Source organism: Ursus arctos, unplaced genomic scaffold, assembly GCF_023065955.2.
Source record: "Ursus arctos isolate Adak ecotype North America unplaced genomic scaffold, UrsArc2.0 scaffold_18, whole genome shotgun sequence".
NCBI classification, from domain to species: Eukaryota; Metazoa; Chordata; class Mammalia; order Carnivora; family Ursidae; genus Ursus; species Ursus arctos.
Genome location: NW_026622852.1, coordinates 10,155,561 through 10,180,097, shown reverse-complemented (window position 1 = coordinate 10,180,097; position 24,537 = coordinate 10,155,561). Strand labels below are relative to the sequence as shown.

Here is a 24,537-nt window from a genome sequence, read left to right as displayed (position 1 = left end):
GAAATAAGCCAATCACAAAAAGACCAATACTATATGATTCTACTCCATGAGGTGTCTCAAGTAGTCAAATTCATACGAACAGAAAGTAGAATGGTGGTTACCACAGGTTAAAAATAAGGGGGAGAGGGAATATGATGGTCAGTTTTATGCATAAACTTGACTGGGACACAGATATTCAGTTACACATTATTTCTGGATGTGTCTATGAGGATGTTTCTGGATGAGACTGACATTTGGATCAGGAGACTGAGAAAGTAGATTACCCTCCCCAGAGCAGATGGGCCTCATCCAATCCACTGGAGGTCTGAATAAAATAAAAGGCCGAACAAGAAGGAATCCTCTCTCTCTGCCTGATTGTCTTCAAGCTGAGACATTGGTCTTCTCCTGCCTTTTGACTCAGACTGCAACTGGAACTTATACCAGCAGCTCTCTTGGTTCTCAACACTTCAGAATCAAACAGGAAATATACCATCAGCCCTCCTGGGTCTCCAGCTTGCCAACTGCAGGTGTTGGATTTCTTAGCCTTCACAAGTGTGTGATTAATTAACGATCCCATTAGAGGATGTTGAGCACTCTTACTGAAGTCACTCCCTTGGATTTTACAAACTGAAACAACGAGCATGATGAAGTAGGCCAATTTTGGTTCTTAAACCTCAGTGGATTGGGAGGTGAGAGAAGTGAGAAGAATTTGGCAAATGACACCGAGACCTGTGTGCCACTCTTATAAGCATCCTCAATTCTCAGTGAACCATGAATCTCCAGGAAAAAGGTACCAGCCATGAGGTTCACAAGAACAATTAAAATTCTCAAGAAGATACCAGATCTAGACCACAGCCCTTTATTAAAGAAGTAAAGGAAGAGAGAGGAGAGGAAAAGTCCAGTTTGTTGTCCTGATTATCCTAAGAGCCGTCCCTGAGACTGCCCAATTCCTGGGTGATATATATAAACGCCTAAAGGCATCAAATGCTGTTGCTATTATTTCCCAGGGTCCTCTCCAGTAGAAAGAAAAAGAATACCTCTAGAGTATTACAAATGATTTCCTCAAGGAAGGAAAGGCTGAAGGAGGTCGGAGGGCTCTCATTCAACACGAAAGTCAACCACCCTGAGGAGGATCCAAGACTGAGCCACAAGAAAAACTTTCTTTCATGAACCTAAGGAAGGAAAAGTTACATTCTGTATGTTTGCTAACATCCTCAGGCAGAGATGAAACTGTATTAGAAGAAACACTTGAGGCAGAAAGACTACATGGGTTCAAAGTGAGAAAGGATTTATCCCCATACACACCCTACTATAAGAATTTTCACCAGAAAAGAAGTGAGATATGAACAGCTGTAGTGCTTCAATTTCAAGAGGAAGCAGAAATAGGACATAAATGTCCCTGTTCAAGCAAATTGAGACTATCTTGCCCAATGATTGTAGGCAATCCAGGTGGCATTTTTATGGCCCATGTAAGACTGTACATCTTTTCCACTTAAGGTCAATCTCCCTGATGACTCATATGGATTGCTACCCAAAAGGCTGCTATAATTTGGAAAGAGACTCCATGACTACTTTTACAACCTCAAAAATTAAAATGCAAAATAGACTTTTGACCTGATCTTAATTCATTCACACTTTCATTCATTAATATTCTACAAATATTTGCTGAGTGACTGCTTTATGCCCAGGAATGTTCTAGCTGCTTAAAGTACATTAATAAATAAAGGGACAAAGATCCTTGCCCTCATGGAGCCTACATATTGTGGGGATTAATTTTATGTGTCAACTTGACTAGGCTAAGGGATGCCCAGATAGCTGCCAAAACATTTCTGGGTGTGTCTGTGAAGGTGTTTCTGAAAGAAATTAGCACTTGAATCAGTAGAAGATCTGCCCTCACCAATGTGGGCGGGCATAATCCAATCTATTGCCTCCCTACCCACCCACACCCCCCCCACCACCACAGACAAAAAGGCAGAAGGAGGACAAATTCTCTCTTTCTTCTTGAGCTGGGATTTCCATCTCCTCCTTTGGACCCCAGGAGCCCTGAGGTTCTCAGGCCTTTGGATTCAGACTGAATTATACCACTGGCTTTCTTGGGTCTTCAGTCTGCAGACAACAGGTCATGGGATTTCCCAGCCTCTATAACCACATGAGCCATTTCTACACCTGTCCTATGGGTTCTGTTTCTCAGAGAATTCTAACACAGATAAAATAAATGTCCCATGTAGTATGTTAGAAGTGTGGGACAGCAATAAGTGCTATGGGGAAGAAACGAAGTAGAGCAGAAAAAGGGAGAGAGGTAGTGAGACTAGTGGCATGGGAATGAGAATCAGGTAAGCTTCATGGGGGTGAGATCTGAGCATAGATTTACAAAGACAAGAGAGGGGCATCTGGATGGCTCAGTCAGTAGAGCATGTGACTCTTGATCTCAGGGTTGTGAGTTCAAGCCCCACGTTGGGGGTAAAGATTACTTAAAAAAATAAAAGCCTTTAAAAAAATTTTTAAATAAATAAAAAGAGAAAGAGATGCAGACACACCTAAGTAAAGAACTTTCCAGGTAGACAGAATGGCCAGCACAAAGGCCCCCAAGGCAAGAGCATGGTTGATGTGCTCAAGAAACACCAGGAGGCCAGAGGGGCCGAAACAGGGAGGTACAGGGGAAGTCAAAGGGGTGATAAAAGGATAGGGGTCGACCACAAAGGGTCTTGCAAGCCATTCTACGCTTAGTGAAATGCAGAGCCCAAGAAGATTGAAAGCAAAGGAATGACAGGCTCTGACTTGGGTTTTCAAATGATCGTTCTCGTGGCTACAGAGAAAACAGACTGCAGGGGGAGCAGGGTGGAAGGAGAGAGCAGGCAGCCAGAGGGAGCAGTGTTGGAGGCACTAGGAAACAAGGTGTGAATTATCACACTGATCACCGGTGAGAAAATCACCGTGAATCCTCTAAGTAAATAAATTCCTGAAGGTCTGACACTCATTGAAACTTTGCCTCATCTGCTACACCAAGATAAGTGGATGGATTACTGTTGCTTCAGAAACACTGAACGTAGAGCACTACCGAGGCTGAAGAAGATGGGGAAGAGAACAGCTTGCAGCTATGGCAACTCGGGACTAAAATTCACCCAAGAAAACAATTTTCATTCATCCCATTTTAAAATGCAAGCAAGTAAAAACAAAACAAAACAAAATTGTAACCATCGAAATTTCTACCACGGATTGCTTTTCCTGAATTGGGGGGGTAGATGCAGAGTATATATTGAACGGAAAGGTACCAAGAGGTAATAAAAGAAAGTAAAGCACTATTGCCTATTGGCCATACTGCAGGGCAGAGCATCTCTGGAAGAGCTTTCTGGAGGTAACTGAATTAATGTTGTAACAAATTCTAAGCCTGCCCTATCATCACATAGTAACACTCTGTTTCTATTCGAAATAGACTTTTTCTCAAAAACATATATACCGTGAGATATATACATGTTTATATCACACAGACACACAAGGTAAGTTAGCCTAGGATAAGTTCTTACATTACTTTGTGAGGAACAAAATATTTGTTCATCTTCGTGGAGGTGAAGCCACGAAGACAATCTTAATTGTGCCGGATCTTCCATAAAATATTAAGCAATAAAGCTTATTATTTATAGCCCTCCATGAAGTAATAAAACCCCAACCTGAACCAGTGTAAGCAGAAAGAGAGTCCATCAGAGTTTGACAGCGCTGTTTCGTGGAAGCCCAGGGCCAGAGGGAAACCGGGTCCTAAGCAGGTAAGTGTATCAGCCCGGATGCCAGCAGGAAGAGATAGCACACTCTGAAGAGTTCATCAGAAGAGAATTTCATCAAGATAGTTCCAGAAGTGACAGGCTTTGTTAAATTATTTTAAAACATTTTTTGCCTTGTAAAGGCTGACCTCTATAGACTGCATGATCTGGGCTCCTCTGCCCTCTGGCTTCTGGCTGCATTTGGACAGTGAGTGCACCTGCAGGAGATTAAGAGGGTGGAGGAGGAAAGAAAAAAAGGAAAGAAAAGAATGTCAGGGTATTTATTTCCTCTGTTCCCTCTGCTCCAGTGCATTCCTCAATGTTTAGCAGCTATAGCCCCGTCAGGCAGGTCCTCTTCCACAGCTGTGGCTTGTGCTGGACTATGGTGACAATGTGCCCTCCACTGAACCCTTTAGGCTTAGGCACGGTACTGGTTTTCCACTCTGGCTTGTTCTTGCTGTCATATCCTATCTTTTTTTTTTTCCAAGATTTATTTATTTGTGAAGGAGAGAGTGCACAGGAGTGGGGGGAGGGGCAGAGGGAGAGAATCTCAAGCCGACTCCCCACTGAGCACAGAGCCCCACTCGGGGCTCGATCCCTTGACCTATGAGATCATGACCTGAGCTGAAACGAAGAGTCGGATGCTTAACCAACTGAGCCACCCAGGAGCCCCTGTCTTATCCTATCTTATTGGTTGTCTTATCCTGTCCACATTTCCATAAATATCTTGATAAAGTTTTCTTCTGACAAAGTCTTCAGAGAGTGCCATCTTTTCCTGCTGGCATGCTGGCTGACACGCTTACCTGCTTAGGACCTGATTTCACTTGGGCCCTGGGCTTCCATTTAACAGATCAGAGGAGAATGGTTCTTGGTGGGTGAAAGAGTGAATAACCGGCCCCATATGGAAACAAAAACCACGCCACAGCAATACAAAAATCACTAATTCACCATACAGTCCCTTTTCCAGAAACACTTTCTCTATTATATATAGGCTGTGCCTATATATGGGAAACAAGGAGTTTAAAAAGTGTGGATACTGGGGCGCCTGGGTGGCGCAGTCGTTAAGCGTCTGCCTTCGGCTCAGGGCGTGATCCCGGCGTTCTGGGATCGAGCCCCACATCAGGCTCTTCCGCTATGAGCCTGCTTCTTCCTCTCCCACTCCCCCTGCTTGTGTTCCCTCTCTCGCTGGCTGTCTGTCTCTGTCAAATAAATAAATAAATAAATCTTAAAAAAAAAAAAAGTGTGGTTACTAAAAGATGAAAAGAAGAAGAAAAACTTTAATCGTCTTCTTCTATAGGCTTAGCAATAGCTTGTGCGTTTCTTTGTTATCCCCTATTTCATTTTAAAATTCAAAAGAGATATGGCATTATTTTTAGTTTTTTTAATCCAACTCTGAAGAAATATTTAAAATAACACTGAAGTATAAGATATACTATGATAATAATTTAACAATTTTTTAAAGCTCCCAATATCATTAAGCAACAACACATCTCAATAATAAAACAGTACCGTTGCAAAAGAAAATTTTATCCTCCAAAGCTTTAGCAAATATAATTGAACACTGGATATCTATAGTTTTTATGTCACTTTTCTATACCTTGATTTTTTCACAGTAACCACGAAACATCAATGCTTTGGGGAAAAGTTTAAATTTTAAGAAAAGTTACAAGTTCATTTCATGAAATGACTGTTAAACAAGCATGAAGGATAAAAACAGACCCCAAAAAAACAGATAATAGCAAAACACACTAAATTTCTAACAGTTCACCAGCATAAATCTGCAGATCCATAAAGTAATAATAGGCCTTGATCACATCCTTCTGCTTTTTCAACCACAACATACTTTCTATAACTTACGAGTTCCTAAAGAACTCATTTGCCAAATATCTGTTTGATTCCTTTAAAAACACTGCATCCAGGAGCTCAATTTTAAGTGTAATGAATTTAATTTTACATGCCTTCTGAAGAACACACCTGAGTCAGAAAAGAACTAAATAATTCGAGGCTGATGGTATAGCAAAAGAAAATTGATGTGGAGAAGTAAGAGTATTTAGGTCAAAGCTACTATTACACACATAATGGCGTATACACAAAAAAATTAAGGAAGTAGAAATCAGGGACAGCATTCATTAACCAGCTAGTGCTTCTGCTAGCTCCCAAAATACGCCTACCTAATACACAATTGTTATAGTTCTTTATCTTATTTAACCGTGCTAATACTAAAACCAAAATGTTCCACCTAAGCACTCTTCTCTGGAGAGTATATGTATGGTAGTAGGAAGTGAAGGAGAAAACCAGCTTAGCATATGCACTGTGTTACAGGCTGTGTCCTACATAACCTTTTGAATGCATGACCTTTAAGTTGCTGAAGGTTGCCTCAGAATTTGGCTCAGTTTGATGGAAACATCTGTTCCCCTTGCAGGTATACTGTAAGGACTTTTTTCTCAGTTGGATTCAGAACACAGCAAGTGAGCCCTTGTCTGTCCAATCATACAGACCCCAACACTTGTAAATCAAGTTCTGGGAGGACAACAGCAGGTCCACATTCCGTCACCCTTTCTCAGCCAGCTAGGCCAACTGACTGCTGTGAGAACTGCTCTTATCATGTCATCAAATCGAAACATGTTGAGATGAGGGACTGTAAGAGGCATCTGCAGAATTCCCAAAATGTAGTGACTTTGGAACATTGACAGATGCATCTGTCATTTTATACCTTCAACTAACCTGATGTCCACTGGCCCGACACAGTAAAGCTGTCCAAGATCGATTCCAATTCTTTCACGTTATTTTCACATGTCTCTACTAGAAAGGCCTGGTGCTTCTTAGCCTTTTAATCAAGAAAACAATTACACATAATAAAGGCACGTATTATAAGAGCTGCAGATTTGTGTGAAATATATAGCACTGTGAAGTATAAACAAGCTAATAATTACTCCATTCAAATATATTATTAATAACACTTTTTCTGTCTTAATCATACCTTTTTTTAATGTAACTCCGTATAAGGCCTCAATAACAATTTACTGAGGCCTTAGTGCCTGGAACTATTTTATATTTAATAATCCTTTTTATCCTCACAGCAATCCAAGAGGGAAGGGCTATTCTTATCCCAATTTTACGGATAAGAAAACTGAGACAAAGAGGAATTAGAAACACTAAAAGATCAAGGTTGCAGTCATGTGGCAAATTACCAGATGGTGGTCAAAAGTGAATACAGTATGACCACGCAGAAGGAACCACAGCAGTCGACTCAAGAGGTAATGGTAGCGTAGGCTAGGGTCTCAGCTGTGAAAAGGAAAAGGAGGTGGGGGAGGGGGGTGCAGAATACTTAGAAGATGGGATGGCCAGGCCCTTGGTGACACTGCACTGAGTTAGACTACACTGACCAGATTAAACTGGATTAGATTTAATTGGATCAGATTGGATAGAATTGATGAGGTTCAGTAGATGTTCAGATAAAAGGGAGCGGTCAAGAGTGATTCCAACTTTTAGGCTAAAAGAACTGGCACATTTCAGTCGTACAGTGAGAACAATGGTGGTAGAGAAGATCTTATTTTGGGTGTTTTTGTTTATTTGCTTGCTTGCTTGTTTTTGGCAGAGAGTACAAATCATGAATTCTGTTTCAATCACATTCCATTGGAAATACCTTTAAGACACTCTCAGTACCAGCACAATGCCCAGCAAATAACAGGCCCTAAATAAATGTTTGATTTAACAAAGAACAAATAAAATAGAAAAATATGGGAGGCAGCTGGACATAATGGTACAAAGCTCGGAAGAGAAGTCAGGAATGGGTTTGGGATCGCCTACAGATACTACCTGAGGCTTGCCTTGAGAGCGTTTGGCAGGAAAGGAAAAGAGCCTTGGAAAGGCCTTAAGGAACTCCAGAACGCAACTAATGAATCACTGAATACTACGTCAAAAACTAATGATGTACTATATGGCGGCTAACCACATATAATAAGAAAAAAAAGCTAGAAAAGAAAAAAACAGCAAAGCAGATTAAAAAAAGAGGAAGAAAAACAGAAAAGTATAGTATCATGGAAACCAAGAACATTTTAAGGACAGAGTTGTCAATTACATCCAATGTCACAGAATATTCAAGCAAAATGGGGACTACGAAGTGTTCAATGGACTTAGAGGTCGTTGGTGACCTTGATGAAATCTGTTATAACTCAGACTGGAATAGGTTGAAGAAGCAGTAAGCCTGAATTTTTTTGTCCTAAATGAGTGAGAGAGAAATCAGTGGAAACAGGAAGTTTAGACAACCCCTTCCTGGTAAGAAGGGAAGAAAAATAAAGGGAAGTAATTGGAAAAAACAGTGAGGTTGAAGAAAGTTCGGTTTTGTTTTTTTCAGTACATGAGAAACTTAAGCCTATTTTAAAAGCTGATAAGGTGGGGGCACCTGGGTGGCTCAGTTGGTCAAGCATCTGCCTTTGGCTCAGGTCATGATCCTGGGATCCTGGGATCAAGTCCCCAGTCAGGCTCCCTGCTTGGCGAGGTGCCTGCTTCTCCCTCTCCCTACCACTCCCCTTGCTTGTGCTCCCTCTCTCTCTCACTCTGTCTCTCTCTGTCAAATAAATAAATAAATAAATAAATAAAAATCTTTAAAAGCTGATGAGGTGGAAGCACTAGTGAAAGAGTACTTATAGATCCAGAAGAAATGGAAGAAGAGATAATACATACATACATATATATATATATATATATATAAATACATACGTGTGTGTATATATGTGTGTGTGTATATATATATACACAATATATAAAACTAATAATGCTTTCTTTAGATGTCTGTTGTACGATCACATTTTCAGAAAAGCTATCCACTTCACCTCCCTGACAATATCAATTCTATTAGATTCTTCGCAGCAATTATCACAATCAGGATTCTACATGTATTTGAATCGGTCTTTTATTAGTGTTCATCTCCTATAATTTAAGCTCCATGAGGGGAAATAGGGTGGGGTTTTTGTCCTCATCAGTGTATTCCCAGCACCTAGCCAATACCAAGTATCAAAAGCAATAGTTAATTCACAGTTTTTATATAAAATATATAGTACATACGTATAATTTTGAATTCACATAGGGTCATAGTATACATGCTGCTAGATAATTTACTTTTCCATTCTTATTCTGTCTTTGACGTCTCTCCACATCACATTTTTTTGGTTTCATAGTACTCCATTGTTTAGATGTACCATTAATTAATTTAACCAGTCCACTACTGCTAAAATTCACAGCATTTTTATGCTATTAGTGATAGTAGTACAATAAATATCCTTGTATATGTGCTCGTATATCTCTACATAGACATGGCAAGTATACCTACTCAATAAAATGCTAGAGACAGATTTGATGGGTAAAAGGGTATGTATACTGATTTTCAGACAATTGTTACCAAATTGCTCTCCAAAGAGTCCTCCCAGTGTATACTACCACATTCAGTAAAAGTGCCTATTTCTCAATATCTTCCCAACGGTAAGCATTATCAACTTATTTTAATGTGCATTTCTTTAATTTTAACTAAAGATCCTTAATCTTAGTTATTAAGTTATAAACTTAATCTAAGTTATTATATGTTGACTAGCCACATGTACCTCTCTTCCTGTGAATGCCTTTTCACATCACCAGCCCATTTTTATACCACGTTGTCTGTATTCACCAGTGATTTATAATAGTCCTTTCTAAAAATTATGGAAACAAGCCCTTTGTCATACATGTTACAAGTCATTATTGTCAATTTGTCACTCACCTTCTAATTATATTTGTAAAAGCAAAATTGCATTTTTTTAAGTGATCAAATTAAACAATAATTTGCTTTGGGACTTCTAGGTTTTGCGTCAGACTTTCTTTACTCCAATTTTATAAAATACTTAATTCCCTTTTTCTTCCAGTGCTTTTACATCTTTTTTTTTTATGGTTCTTTGATCAATCTAGAATTTGTTTAATGTAATATAAACAAATAATATAAATTATTTGTTTAATACAAGCAATATGGCAGGGACTTAGCTATATTATTTCCTCTTATGTATCTCCAGTTATGTGAAAATTCTGGGATAATTTATCTCTAAAACACTCATTTGGCATTCTGTGATATTTTGATTTATAGTAAGAAATATAGATCTGGTCTTCGTCCGTGGTTCCTGGCACATAGCTCCTAAAACCCTTGTAATTTCCTAAGAGCCACAAGTCCATCTTTTATTATAATATTTAGTTTTGTTCCCAGTTCCACACCTCACTTTATGTTAATACTGGAGAGGGCAGGTCCATGGGCATGCACACAGTCTGAGAGACTGTCAGGGAGGACTGTGGTAAGATATTTAAGGTTCAGTCAGTCTTTGGTTGTGTTTAAGGTCCTTGTGCCAGTGAGGCTTCCACTCTGTTCATGTAGACGCACGCTTTCAGGTCTGCCCCACATCCCACTTTGATTGCTCCTGAATGGATGCAGCCTACCATGCACATGGCCTTCCCAACCCCCTGCTCAACTGTGAGCCCGTGAGGGCTCCTCTTGGCTGTCTCTTTCTCTAGTTCTCTCCTTTAAACTTCTGGCTGCTGGGTTATTTTATTGTATCATAGAGGTACCATGTTCCTCTTAATTGCTCTCCACCAAGATTTGTCTTGTTTTCCACAATGTCCTTGAATGTGGAGTTCTCCACTCTCTAGTCCAAGTAAGCTCAGTCTCCTCAAGCAGAGGAGACTCTTTCCCTGCAAAGGCAGCCTGCCTTTCCTCCTGGGCAGAACCCATATGCCACTGCACTGGATTTGGGGGTAGAGACCCACTTTTTCCACAGCAACAATTCTGCTCTCTAAGTGGCCATTGAGGGGTTGCAATCCCTGGTCTTCTGGGGCAGGAGCAGTTGGCCCCAATTTTCTTGGCCTGCCAAGACTGAGGTAGAGCTTCTGCATTACAAGTGAGGTCTAGGTGCAGAACGAGCGATCTGGTCCTCTCACCCATGCCTGCCTGGAATAGAATTGCCGCAACACAGGGCTCTGAGGGATGAGATATTCCCAGCAGTTTTCCTCACCCAGGAAGAAAACATAGGCCCAGCCTAAGAGCCAAGAAGAAGGGAAGTGCCCATCTTCTTGGCTACAGCCACCCAGGGTACAGCTTCTGTAACAGGGAGCAGGGCAGAAAGGAGATTACGGAACAGACCATCAATGAAATGCCAAAGATTCTCACAGCTCTTGCTGAAAATTAGTCAGTTTTCTTCTTTTTAATAGCTTGAGATATAATTTACATACCATATAATTCAACCATTTAAAATACACAATTCAGTGGTTTTTAGTAAATTCGAGTTGTACAACCAACATCACAACCAATTTTGGAACACTTTCATCACACCAGCAAGAAACCCCACACCCATCAGCAGTCACTCCCTATATTCCCTCAGTCCCTCCAGCCCTCGGCAACCCTAATGTACTTTCTATCTCTCCAGATTTGCCTTCTCTGGGCATTTCATATAAATGGAATCACACACCATGTGGCTTTTTGTGCCTGCCTTCTTTCACTTAGCTTGATATTTTCAAGGTTCATCTATATTGAACCATTGATTAATACTCCCTTTCTCTTTATGCCTGAATAGTATTCCGTTGAGAAATTTCCAAACTGTTTTCCAATGTGAGGGGGCAGTATTATACATTCTCAAGCATAGTGTATGAGAATTCCAATTTTCTCACATCCTTACTAACAAATTGTTATTATGTTTTTAAATTATAATCATTCGGGGCGCCTGCGTGGCACAGCGGTTAAGCGTCTGCCTTCAGCTCAGGGCGTGATCCCGGCATTATGGGATCGAGCCCCACATCAGGCTCTTCTGCTATGAGCCTGCTTCTTCCTCTCCCACTCCCCCTGCTTGTGTTCCCTCTCTCGCTGGCTGTCTCTATCTCTGTCAAATAAATAAATAAAATCTTTTTAAATAAATAAATAAATAAATAAATAATAAATTATAATCATCCAAGTATGTGTGACATGACATGTCATTATGTTTTTTAATTTTTTTGAGTATAGCTCATTATGGTTTTGACTTGTATTTTTCTGATGACTGATGATACTAAGCATCTTTTAATGTGTTTATTGGCCACTTACACATTTGGAGAAATCTCTGTTCAGATCCTTTGTCCATTTTTCAAGTGGATTTTTTAATTATTAAATTATAAGAAGTCTTTATATATCTTGGATAAAATTCCTTTATCAGATACATGATGTGCAAATATTTTCTCTCATTCTGTGAGTTGTCTTTTTATTTTTCTGATGCTCTCCTTTAAAGGACCAAGGCTTTTAATTTTAATGATTAGATTTTCTTAAATGACAGTTTCTTCTTTGCCCTTAAGACAATTTTCGGGGTTTATATGATTGTTGTTATTTTTTAATTTTTAATTTTTTAATTTTTCATCAGTGAAATTATTGTTTTCCTAGGTAGAGAATTCACCAAGCTCCTTATACCATCATTCCAGGGGTTCTTCCCTACAATATGTTTTAATATCCTAAAGGTTTAGTCTCCTGGGTCTTCTTCAGTATTTTTCTAGTATTATCATATAATTATATCTCCAAAAGAATGCCAGCATCATAATCACAAGTTCCGTGAAAACACACACACACACACACACACACACACACAAATGCCCCTCTGTTACTTCAATATATATACTATCTTTAATTCTCCTCAAAAATCCTGCACAGGTAAGATTACTAGGACAAATGAGCAAATAGATTCAAAAGGATAATATCACTAAAGGTCACACAACTATTATGAGATAGGGCTGGGACTGAAATTCAGATCAATCTGTCTCCAAAATATATGCCGACTGAGGCTAAGTCTTCATCAAAATCAAGGGATTAAAAACGCACAGCAATATAAATGTAAAAGGCCAGACAAATTACATACTTGGAGTGAGCTTAATAAAAGGATTCAGTTAAATTCCTAGTCAACAATAATTCTTTTCTCAAGTATAGGGCCCAATCCTGACTAAAGATGATTTACAATTTCAACACCATTACAGTTTAAAACCAAATTTCAGGGGCGCCTGGGTGGCACAGCGGTTAAGCGTCTGCCTTCGGCTCAGGGCGTGATCCCGGCGTTCTGGGATCGAGCCCCACATCAGGCTCCTCCGCTGGGAGCCTGCTTCTTCCTCTCCCACTCCCCCTGCTTGTGTTCCCTCTCTCGCTGGCTGTCTCTATCTGTCGAATAAATAAATAAAATCTTAAAAAAAAAAAAAAGATTTTTTTAAAACGAAATTTCATGTCAAATTAGCCAGGAAAAACTAACCAATGTAAAATTTTTCAAAAATAAAGAAGAGGTTTGAATGACAAGGCTTAAAAAGGATTAACTGCACCAAAAAGTTGCTATTATATTCACAATTAGTAGTAGTATAATCTTCTACAAAGATATCTGGCTAATAGTCTTTTAATACAGATTTGACTTAGATTTAATAACTAGGTTTATGAACCAACTACTGATAAGAAAAACTGTCATTGTTTTATTTTTTTTAATTTTTTTCAGGGAAATCATGTTTATTTTTTTTTATAATTTTTATTTTGTTATGTTAGTCACCATACAGTATGTCATTGTTTTAGAGTTGACAATTTTCCTTCCCAATAAATCATTTTGGTTTTATAAATGAAGCTTTCATTCTTCATTCATATAGCAGAAGTGTTTGGGCTTTTCTGAAATGTGGATTGCACTTATATTTAAATTTTATTCCCAAAGCTGTTAGTTCTCTTAATAGCTCTTTGATGCACAAAAAAATTCTAGAATGAAAACAGAATTTATCTGCTAAGTAAACAAACTGTTGTGTTGAAAAGAAAGCGCCAAGCAAGAACAAATAGTAAGTTTCTAATTTTTGGTTAACATGTTTTATCATCTGACATAGAGAGTAGGTTTAGGTTAAATGTTACATTGTTGATTTAAGAAATTCTATAATTCTAAACATCCACAGAAGTTTAAAAGGCAAAACTATAGGATAAGGGGCACCTGGCTGGGCTCAGTTGGTTAAGCAGCCAACTTTTGAATTCAGCTCAGGTCATGATCTCAGGGCCCTAGGGTGGAGCCCTGGGAGCCCCGCACTGGGCTCTGTGCTCAGCGGGGAGTCTGCTAGAGATTCGCTCTCTCTCTCTCTCTCTCTCTGCCCCTCCCCCACTTGTCCTCTCTCTCTCTTTCAAATAAAAATAAATAAATAAATCTTTCAAAAAAAAAACCTGCAGGATAAAAGGACCCACTTCTATTTGCCTTGGACATAATCCACACACAGAGTGTGTTATCCTAGAAATAGAAGTTTCTTAATGCTATGTTGGGTAACCAGATGATGTTTAGATGAACATTTATTGATTACTCACCATGAACTAAGGACTACTTTAGATGTAATGAATCTACAAACAGTGTAGACAGGGGATGAAAAATATTTAAAAATTCGAAGAAAGTTCAGAAAAACGTGTGACTGACAGACCTTAATATATTTTTGAAGAGGAGTCAAGGTTGTTTATAAAATACCTTTAACCAGAAAGCACAATGAGATGACAAAGACCTACATTATATTTACACCCTGGTATACTCTATCTCACGCACTGCTAACATGAATGAATTTCTGGCTTAATCTAATGTGTCATTCTCTTGGTTTCTTTCATATCTTTCTTTGACCCTACAAAGACACATCCCTCACTTTTTCCTAATCGTGCATGAATATCACAAATGGATATGCATGTAAATAAAATTTTCTAATGCCAGCTCTTGAAGAAACATATAAAAAGAATACACAAATATTCCTATCTAGAAATTGGCAAATGGGCGCTGCTGATCTGCAGTGGAAAAAGTTGACTCAAGCCCTAAATAACAGTAAAGTAGTGAAGGGACACTGTTAATAAGGTTAAAAATAGTAGGAAAAACAAATAAGTAAAGTAAAAAATAAATACTTTTATTTAATCACTAAGTTTTTTAAATGAAATTTGCACTTGTTAAATGGGTTGAACTTTTGTAGCAGTGATACATAATCCTTATAATATCTGAACATTTTTTAACTCAAGTAAGCTTTAAAATCTTTGATTCAAATATATTTTAAGCCATTATGAAGGAATTCTGAGTAAAAACGGGGGAGCATCAGAACTTATAATCAGCATCACATACTTTGTCTCACCTTTTCATCATATCGTCCACCTAAAAACCAGTATATACCCAGTGCATTTGTAGGACACAAGGAATCTGCTCAGCTGAACTGAATTTGATCCGGTCAGCTTTCATAGTCATCCCTATCTGCAGCTTTCCCTCAATCAGATTAATGACAACTAGTACCTCTTACTTCTTCATGGACGTTTACTATTTCTTTCCCTCCTTGCTTTGCTTGCCTATGCTCCTTCCATGCATCTGAGTATTCTGCGGCCCCAATTGCTTATATCATAAGATGCCATCCTCCCTTATGTGGCTTTACAACTAGTTTATTTTTCTACAGATGCTACTCTCCAATCTGAATATGGACCTTGACAGATCTTTCTCTTTCTCTCTCTCTGTCTCTCTCTCTCTCTCTCTCTCTCTCACACACACACACACACACACACACACATTTTCTTTTTTTCCAGGTCAAAGATGAGATAGAATATTCAAGATTTAATAATTTATGTAAGAATAAATTTCAAAAAAGGGGAAAAAATAAATTTCAAAAAGATTACTAAAAAAGCTTTATGCCCACATTATAAATTTAGAAAGCCAGCCAAATAATGAACATTTAAACACACAGATACACATATACACATTCAGTGAGTACTATTTTATAATATTAAATTTTTAAGGGCCACTAAAAAGATATAAAGTTATTTTTATATTAGCAAAAGCAATGTTCATATACAAATATCACTCCTATTCTGGAAGAATCAACTATTTTTTAGTAAAAAATCAGAATAGAATGTTTATTAGCCCATTAGTTTTGAATACCTCCTGCAAAATCAGACACATGTCACTCTAAAGCAAACCTAACAGATCATTTGAAGCAAAAATCTTATCAAGAAACATTAACTTTACCACAAAGCATAGCAATCAAAGTGCTTTCCAAAATCCTATCTAATGCTAGCAATCATTGTATTATATAATCAGTTAAGCCCCCAAAGTATAGGGAAAAAACATACACTTGACCATTTTCAATCACAAGTTCTTTAGAGAATAAAATATTCTTTGAACAAAACCTCATGAGAACTAGAATTCCCTTTTCAATATATGGTCTCTCCTAGAGCTGTAACTAAATATTACTGAGTGGCAGAAAAACAAATCTCAAGAAATGATGGACTTAAAAAAATTTCATTGTAGAAAGCACAAAGCAAATCCTAATAATACCAATTTTAAAATGATAGCTCCCCTGCTTCGAGAGAAGCAAATATAAATACTCACAGTAATGACTAAAAGACCCACCTGTATCGATATGTTGAGCTTCTGATGGACTTTAATAAGCATAATCACTAAGAAACTTAAATTAGAAAGTCAGTTTTATTTAGTAGTTGATTAAATCATTATTAAATTCATAGATTGTGAAATTAATAGTTCAATTTTAATCAAAACTTTTTAAAGTCAAATTCAATACTGTATAACACAGAACACAAAACTAATTTTGTTAAATCTTTAGATGTCCTATATTTAAATTCTATTAATTCTATGGCATTAAGTACAATAACAATATGCCATTCATTTACCAATCATATCTTTCAAACCCATACATTGAATAGGAGGAATTTCATTAATATAAAAGTAAAATTAAAGTCATCTGGGGCCATCTGGGTGGCTCAGTAGGCTAAGTGTCTGCCTCCAGCTCAGGTCATGATCTCAGGGTCCTGGGATCGAGCCCCCGTTTCTCCCTCTCCCTCTGCTCCACCCCACTGCTTGTGCTCTCTTCCTCCCTTTCTCTCTCTCTCTATCTCTCAAATAAATAAATAAAATCTTTAAAAAAATAATAAAATAAATAAAAAATAAAGTCGTCTGGGTTCATATTTCTTAAATACCAACAAAGGACTCAACATACTCAGTTTGGACCTTTCCAAAATTATCTTCTATATTTGTGTCACATCTCTTGAAACAGGGGAGCTATCACTGTCCAACTGGTTTATTAACACTTCATGTATCCTAACCTACACAATCTCTAAGACCCCCTCCAGCTCTAAAAAGCTTAGTTACATACTTAATTATACTAAGTTATACAATTATTATTTTTAAGTCTCAAAAGTTCCTGAAGTCTTTGCATATTATTAACAGCACCTTGATCTCACTAGTAAAGCTAGAGAGGAAAGTGGCTTTAATTTTCTCTTGCAATGCAACAGAGAAAATAAAGACTAAGACTTGAATAATGACCATGAACATGACCTAGACTGGAAAACAAGCTGTTACCTCAAAGGGAGAGAAAAATTACCTGTAGGTAATTAATGCTTCCCATCTATATTCTATAAAATACTGAAACTATTATGTTCAAAAGAAAGATAAGTGTAGGAAAGACACACTGAGGTACATGGGATCGTGAGATGTCATTAAAACAAAGTTTCATTTCCAAAAGCAAAAGGTAAAATCCTCCTGTTTCTCTTCAGTCAAAACCAATCATGCATTCAAAGCAAAGATAATAATAACCAGGTTTGAGGATGCAAAACTAGAAAAATTCTTTTATGTTTTAAAATTTTTAATTTGACAGATATCTCTTCCAAGAAAAATTTTCAAACACTTTGCCCCCACCCCAAAATCCACTAATCTATTAGAAAAGAAAACAATAAAGGAATATGTACAAGAAAAATATATTTAGGAAAAGTGCTAGATGAATTTTTATAAAAAGGAAAAACACTGTAGTTACTCGTAAAGTAATAGTATTTTCATGAAATAAAATTTCATTAAATAATTCTTAAATTTCATATTATGGCCAGGTAAAGTGATAGAGAACAACAGTTCTAATCAGAAAACAGAACAAGTTAGAAAGCTCATTATTGGGAAGGGGGAAAAAAGAGAGGAGCAAAAGAAATAGAAAGATGGAAGAAATAAGGCATAAAGCTATGGGTTTAAGAGAGATGAAAAATAGAGAGGGAAGTACAGTTAGGTTGAAGCATATAAACTGTAGATCACTTAGGTACAACCTGAATCATTAGCTCTTCAAGAAGGAACTATTATTCATGGATCTGTGACAACGTCTAGTAATCCATCAAGCTTTGCAGAAACAATTAGTCATCAATCTTCCGTGCTATGATTGGAACAATAGTGCTTCATAGGATGAGGCCCAAACAAGCAAACAAAGGTTGCCCATGAGCTGCAACCTGCCTTATTTCAGACCAATGTGCCAAATCGTAAAAGTTGAAAAAGAAAAACCCATTAGCACCATGTGAAATTTTTTCATCACCAAGCACCAGTACCCTCCACGGTGAATTGAGCCAGTCTTCTTTTATTTGTATCTAGTCACTGGAATGCTAGAAGACCAAATTAGGATAATCCATGCAACTTATATTGATGACTGTCTCCCGTGTCACATTCTTGGTTTTAACTCTGGCTAACTTTCCAAACTGCTGAATACAGGGTCTATAGCAAGAAGACCAAATCAGCTCAATGGCTCTGCCATGTTTTTCTCCACCACTGATTCACCTCCTGAGCCAGGAGTCAAGGGGTGGAACAACCCATGAAATTTAGGGTAGCATGTAAGAGTAAACAGGCAGTAGAGTATGCTACCCAGAGAGCCCTAAACTTCCTAAAACTCCACATCTAAAGTATTCAAACTACAAATGCAACCAAGGAGCAAACAATAATATCAGTTCCTGAATCAGAACGCATTGAATATCCTGGGTTGAATGAAGACCACATATAAAATTAGATCATTTGAAAGTGATAGAATTTAAGTTTTATCTCATCACAATCTTTCCATCTGGGCAGCATTGATTTGGCCACCACTTCTTAATATAATCCAGAGACTCCATCTTTTTTGACAAGGAAAAAAAAATATTCGTTTTCTTCAATAACTGGTATCACTAAGAGTTGAAAGTGAAGTAGCCAAGTCTCTGCAGAAGGGATTTATGTGGGGACAAGACAAAGAAGACACCAGGTATTACTGTAGATGTTATGCCCTCCCTCTTGGGATTCCCAGCCAACTGCAGAATAGCAGTGTGCTGCATCAACCAAACACATGAGTCAACGAACGTCTGCGGAGGCAAGCACCATAGTGGAGTCTTCATATGTCAGATGAATTACATTAACCTCAATGCACTCACAATCTCTTGGGACAGATGATGCATGTTAGATTTGGGTGAGTGTTATGCTAAACTATGATGAAAATGCTAAACTAAGTATGAAAGAAACAAACTTGGGGGGCGACTGGGTGGCTCAATCAATTAAGTGTCTGCCTTCTGCTCAGGTCATGATCTCAGGGTCCTGGGACTGAGCCCCACGTCGGGGTCCCTGGTCAGTGGGATGTCTGCTTCTCTCTCTCCCTCTGCCCCCTCCCCCCCCAACTGTGCTCTCTCTTTCTCTCTCTGCTCTCAAATAAATAAATAAAATATTTAAATAATTTTTTTAAAAAGAAACATAGTTGGGAAAAGGCAAAATTCTGACTAGGAGGATGGGAGAGTGGGGAAAGAGGGAATCATGGAAGGCTTCACAGATTGCAAGCTGTCAGAGCAGGGCATTATAGGATACATAGGAGTTTACTAATGGAACAAAAGAAAAGGAGCAGTTCAGCCCATGAAGGTCAAAAAAAATGAACAGCCTGAACGAAAGCAAGAAGATATGAAAATATACAATGTGTTTAGGAAGCCAAGAGCACCCTAAGGGGCTGAAGCAAGAGAGTTAGAGGGCAGTGGACACAGAAGCCGGAAGAGTTAACATGGAGACACAGAGAAAGAGGCCTTAGATTATATGGCAAGAAGCTGAACTTCATTCTGAAAACAACAAGGAGACGTTGATGGCTTTTTAATAAAGTGAGGATGACAAGAGCAGATCAATATCTCAGGAAGACAAATGTGGCGATGGTGTGAAAGCTGGATTATTGGGGAATGGAGACAAAATGATCGGGTACAAAATGACTACAAAGGGGATTTTTGAAATCATTAGATCTATTGATTATAAACCCTGATCCCCCTCTCACCTAGGTAACAATGCCAAAAGAAAGAAAGAAAGAAAGAAAGAAAGAAAGAAAGAAAGAAAGAAAGAAAGAAAGCAAGCCCTGAATAAATTCTAAAATAGTCTATAATTCAGTTTTCACTAATTCAATTAGTTTTCCCAATTTTTCTAAAGAAGAGAGGTTTTATTACATACATCTTTGTTGTAATCAGCATCTCTGGTTTTGAAATTTTATATCAATGGCACTAAAATTACTTTCATGCTATTATCTCATGGCATGTAGTGAGGGGGGAAAAAAACCTGTTAAACATCAAATTTGACCCAATAAAGTAATTGCCATAGGGTTTTCTTTTTTATCCTTACCATTACAAGTTCTTCCTGTAATTCACTGCAACTTTTTTCATTATACTGGAGTCTCTTTGAAAGGTCTATAATTACTTTCTTCTGTTCCTCGATCTCTTCATTTAGTTTCTTGTTTTTGGAGACATACTCTCTTTCTAATCTGAAAAGTTAAAGTGTTAGAGCAGATTTTTCAAATATGGTTTTACCAAGTCCTATCATCCAGCTTTAACATGACTGGCAGATGTATTATCTGTCATGTTTTTGTGCTAAAGGCCACTTCTCATTTTTTCAAACAAAAAGGATTGCATATTTTTAAATGAAAGACTTTAAAGGACTAATACCTCACCCCTTTCTTTAGCAGATATTTTACTATGCCCAAGGTTATAAACAAAATCGATTTGGTTAGTGTTGTTTTGGTCTCACCATTATTTAAGATGAACAAAACCCACCCACCACAGTTCAATTAGCTCAGAAACTGCCTCAAGACAGAAAACAGTTCTATCAAACAATTTTCAAATTAAACTATAACATTAGAAACCAAACAAATGTTTTATTTCTGAATGTCCACGCAAGTGGAACTAATGTGATGGAAAATGGAAAATCCAAAGGAAAGAATCATCGAAAATCATTCACATTCAGTGTGAAAACACATGAAATTCTTTACTTTTTGTTCTTTTTCAAGTTTTTATTTAAATTCCAGTTAGTTAACATACAGCGTAATATCAGTTTCAGATGTAGAATTTAGTGATTCAACACTTCCATACAACACCCAGTGCTCATCACAAGTGCCTTCCTTAATGCCCATCACCCATTTAACCCATCCCCCACCCACCTCCCCCTCCAGCAACCCTCAGTTTGTTCTCTATAGTTAAAAGTCTCTTATGGTTTGTCTCCCTCTCTTTTTTTTCCTCTATGGTCATCTGTTTTGTTTCTTAAATTCCACATATGAGTTAAATCGTATGGTATTTGTCTTTCTCTGACTTATTTCACTTAGCATAATAATCTCTAGCTCTATCCATGTCATTGCAAATGGCAAGATTTCATTCTTTCTGATGGCTGAGTAATATTCCATTGTATATACCACTTCTTCTTTACCCATTTATCAGTCGATGTACATTTGGGCTCTTTCTATAATATGGTTATTGTTGAATAATGCTGCTATAAACATCAGGTAGCATGTACCCCTTTGAATCTGTATTTTTGTATTCTTGGGTAAATACCTATAGTGCAATTGCTGGACCATAGGGTAGTTCTATTTTTAACTTTCTGGGGAACCTCTATACTGTTTTCCAGAGTGGCTGCTCCAGTTTGCATTCCCACCAACAGTCTAAGAGGGTTCCCCTTGCTCCTCATCCTCACCAACATCTGTTGTTTCCTGTGTTGCTATCTTAGCCATTCTGACAGGTGTGAGGTGATATCTCATTGGAGTTTTGATTTGTATTTCCTTGATGATAAGTCACGTTGAACATCTTTTCATGTGTCTGTTGGCCATCTGCATGTCTTCTTTGGAAAAATGTGTACTCATGTTGTCTGCCCATTTTTTAACTGGATTATTTGTTTTTCGGTGTTGAGTTTTATAAGTTCTTTATAGATTTTGGATACTAAGCCTTTATCAGATATGTCATTTGCAAATGTCTTCTCCCATCCCATAGGTTGGTAACTTTTAGTTTTGTTGATTGTTTCCTTCATTGTGCACAAGCTTTTTATTTTGATGAAGTCCCAATAGTTTATTTTTGCTTTTGTTTCCCTTGCCTCAGGAGACTTATCTTGTAGAAGTTGCTACAGATTGGGGCATCCAGGTGGCTCAGCTGGTTGAGCATCTGACTCTTGGTCTCAGCTCAGGTCGTGATCTCAGAGTTATGAGATCGAGCCCCACAACGGGCTCCCTGCTCAGCGCAGAGTCTGCCAGAGATTTTCGTTTCCCATCATTCTGCCCCTCCCATTCATGCCCTCTTGCTTACTTTCTCTCTCTCTTAAATACATCTTTAAAAAAAAAAAACAATAAGTTGCTACAGATGGTGTCCAAAAGGTTACTGCCTATATTCTCCTCTAGGATTTTGATGGTTTCCTGTCTCACATTTAAGTCTTTCATTCATTTTGAATTTTTTTGTGTGTACGGTGTAAGAAAGTGGTCCAGTTTCATTCTTTTGCATGTTGCTGTCCAGTTTTCCCAGCACTTTGTTGAGATGACTGTCTTTTTTCTATTGGATAATTTTTTCTGCTTTGTCAAAGATTAGTTGACTTTATACAGTTGTGGGTCGTTTCTGGGTTTTCTATTCTGTTCCATTGATCTATGTCTGTTTGGGGGCCAGTACAATACTGTCTTGATCCCTATAGCTTTGTAATATAACTTCAAGTCCGGAACTGTGATACACCCAGTTCTGCTTTTCTTTTTCAAGATCGCTTTGACTATTTGGGGTCTTTTGTGATTCCATACAAATTTTAGGATTGTATGCTGTAGCTCTGTGAAAAATGCTGGTGGTATTTTGATAGGGACTGCATTAAATGTGCAGATTGCTTTAGGTAGGATAGACATTTTAACAATATTTGTTCTTTCAATCCATGAGATTGGAATTGAGATCTTTTCCAACTGGAATTGAGTTCTTTCAATCCCCGAGAAATGGAATGTTTTTCCATTTCTTTGTTTCATCTTTGGTTTCTGTCATAAGTCTTTTATAGTTTTCAGAGTTTGTTAGGTTTATCCCTAGGTATCTTATGGTTTTTGGTGTAAATGGGATCGATTTCTCATTTTTTTTTTTCTGCTGCTTCATTATTGGTGTATAGATTTCTGTATGTTGATTTTATATCCTGAGACTTTACTGAATTCTAGCAATTTTTTGGTGAAGTCTTTCAGGTTTTCTACCAGTATTATGTCATCCATAAAGAGTGAATATTTGACTTTCTTCCTTACTGATTTGGACGCCTCTTATTTCTTTTTGTTGTCTGATGGCTAAGGGTAGGACTTCCAGTACTACATTAAATAACAGTGGTGAGAATGTACATCCCTATTTTGTTCCTGACCATACAGGAAAAGCTCTCAGTTTTTCCCCATTGAGGATGATATTAGCGCTGGGTTTTTTGTATATGGTCTTTATTATGTTGAGGTATGTTTTCTCTATCCCTACTTAGTTGAGGGCTTTTATCAAGAATGGGTGCTGTACTTTGTCAAATGCTTTTTCTGCATCTATTGAGAGGATTATATGGTTCTTATCCTTCTTTTGTTAATGTGATGTATCATGTTGATTGATTTGCAAATATTGAACCACCCTTACAACCCAGGAATAAATCCCCCTTGATTGTGGTGAATGATTCTTTTAATGTACTGTTGGATTTGATTTGCTAGTATTTTGTTGAGAGTTTTGATATCCATGTTCATGTTCTCTTTTTTAGTGGAGTCTTTATCTGGTATTGGAATCAGGGTAATGCTGACCTCATAGAATCAGTTTGGAAGTTCTCCTTCCCTTTCTATTTTTTTGGAATAGTTTGAGAAGAATAGATATTAAGTCTTCTTTCAATGTTTGGTAGAAGTCCCCTGTGAAGCCATCTGGCCCTGGACTTTTGTTGGAAGATTGTTGATTACGGATTCAATTTCTTTGCTGGCTATCAGTATGTTCAAATTTTTCTATTTCTCCCTGTTTCAATTTTGGTAGTTTATATGTTTCTATGAACTTATCCATTTCTTCCAAATTGTTGACATATAATTTTTCAGAATATTCTCTTGTAATTGTTTATATATCTGTGGTGTTGGTTGTTATTTCTCCTCTCTCATCTGTGCTTTTATTTAGTTGTGTCCTTTCTCTTTTCCTTTGGATATTAATTTTTTCAAAGAACCAGCTCCTGGTTTCATTGATCTGTTCTACTGGGGGTTTTTTTGTTTATTTGTTTGTTTCTATATCATTTATTTCTGCCCTAATCTTTATTATTTCCCTTCTTCTGCTGGGGTTAGGCTTCATTTGTTGTTCTTTTTCTAGCTTCTTTAAGTATAAGGCTAGGTTACTTATTTGAGGTCTTTCTTGCTTCTTGAAGTCCGCCTGTATTGCTATATACTTCCCTCTTAGGACCACTTTTGCTGCATCCTACAGGCTTTGGACCATTGGGTCTTCATTTTCATTTGCTTCCATGTATTTTTTTTATTTCTTCTTTAATTTCTTGTTTGACCAATTCATTCTTTAGTAGGATGTTCTTTAACCTCCATGTATTTGTGGTCTTTTCAGATTTTTTTCTTGTGGATCACTTCATATTTCATAGCATTGTGGTTGGAAAATATGCATGATATGATCTCAATCTTTTTGCACTTGAGGCCTGATTTGTGACCTAGTATATGATCTATTCTGGAGACTGTTCCAAATGCACTTAAAAAGAATGTGTATTCTGATGCTTTAGGATGATATGTTCTTTTAAAAAAAAAA

At 37.6% G+C, this 24,537-nt stretch overlaps 1 protein-coding gene across 3 annotated transcripts in view; it reads right to left on the bottom strand.

The window, feature by feature from the left end:
* Positions 1-24,537, bottom strand: part of CCDC171 (coiled-coil domain containing 171) — a 300,691-nt gene that overhangs the window by 202,693 nt on the left and 73,461 nt on the right. For 2 of the 3 annotated variants that reach the window (XM_048223031.2, XM_026506501.4), the window contains 2 exons: positions 20,150-20,288; positions 6,459-6,561 (listed from right to left, as the gene is read on the bottom strand). In XM_048223031.2, the coding sequence (XP_048078988.1) occupies positions 6,459-6,561; positions 20,150-20,288 (242 nt within the window). Of the gene's footprint in view, positions 1-3,883; positions 3,953-6,458; positions 6,562-20,149; positions 20,289-24,537 lie in introns of all 3 variants that reach the window. The other variant, XM_057313447.1, reaches the window with a different exon arrangement.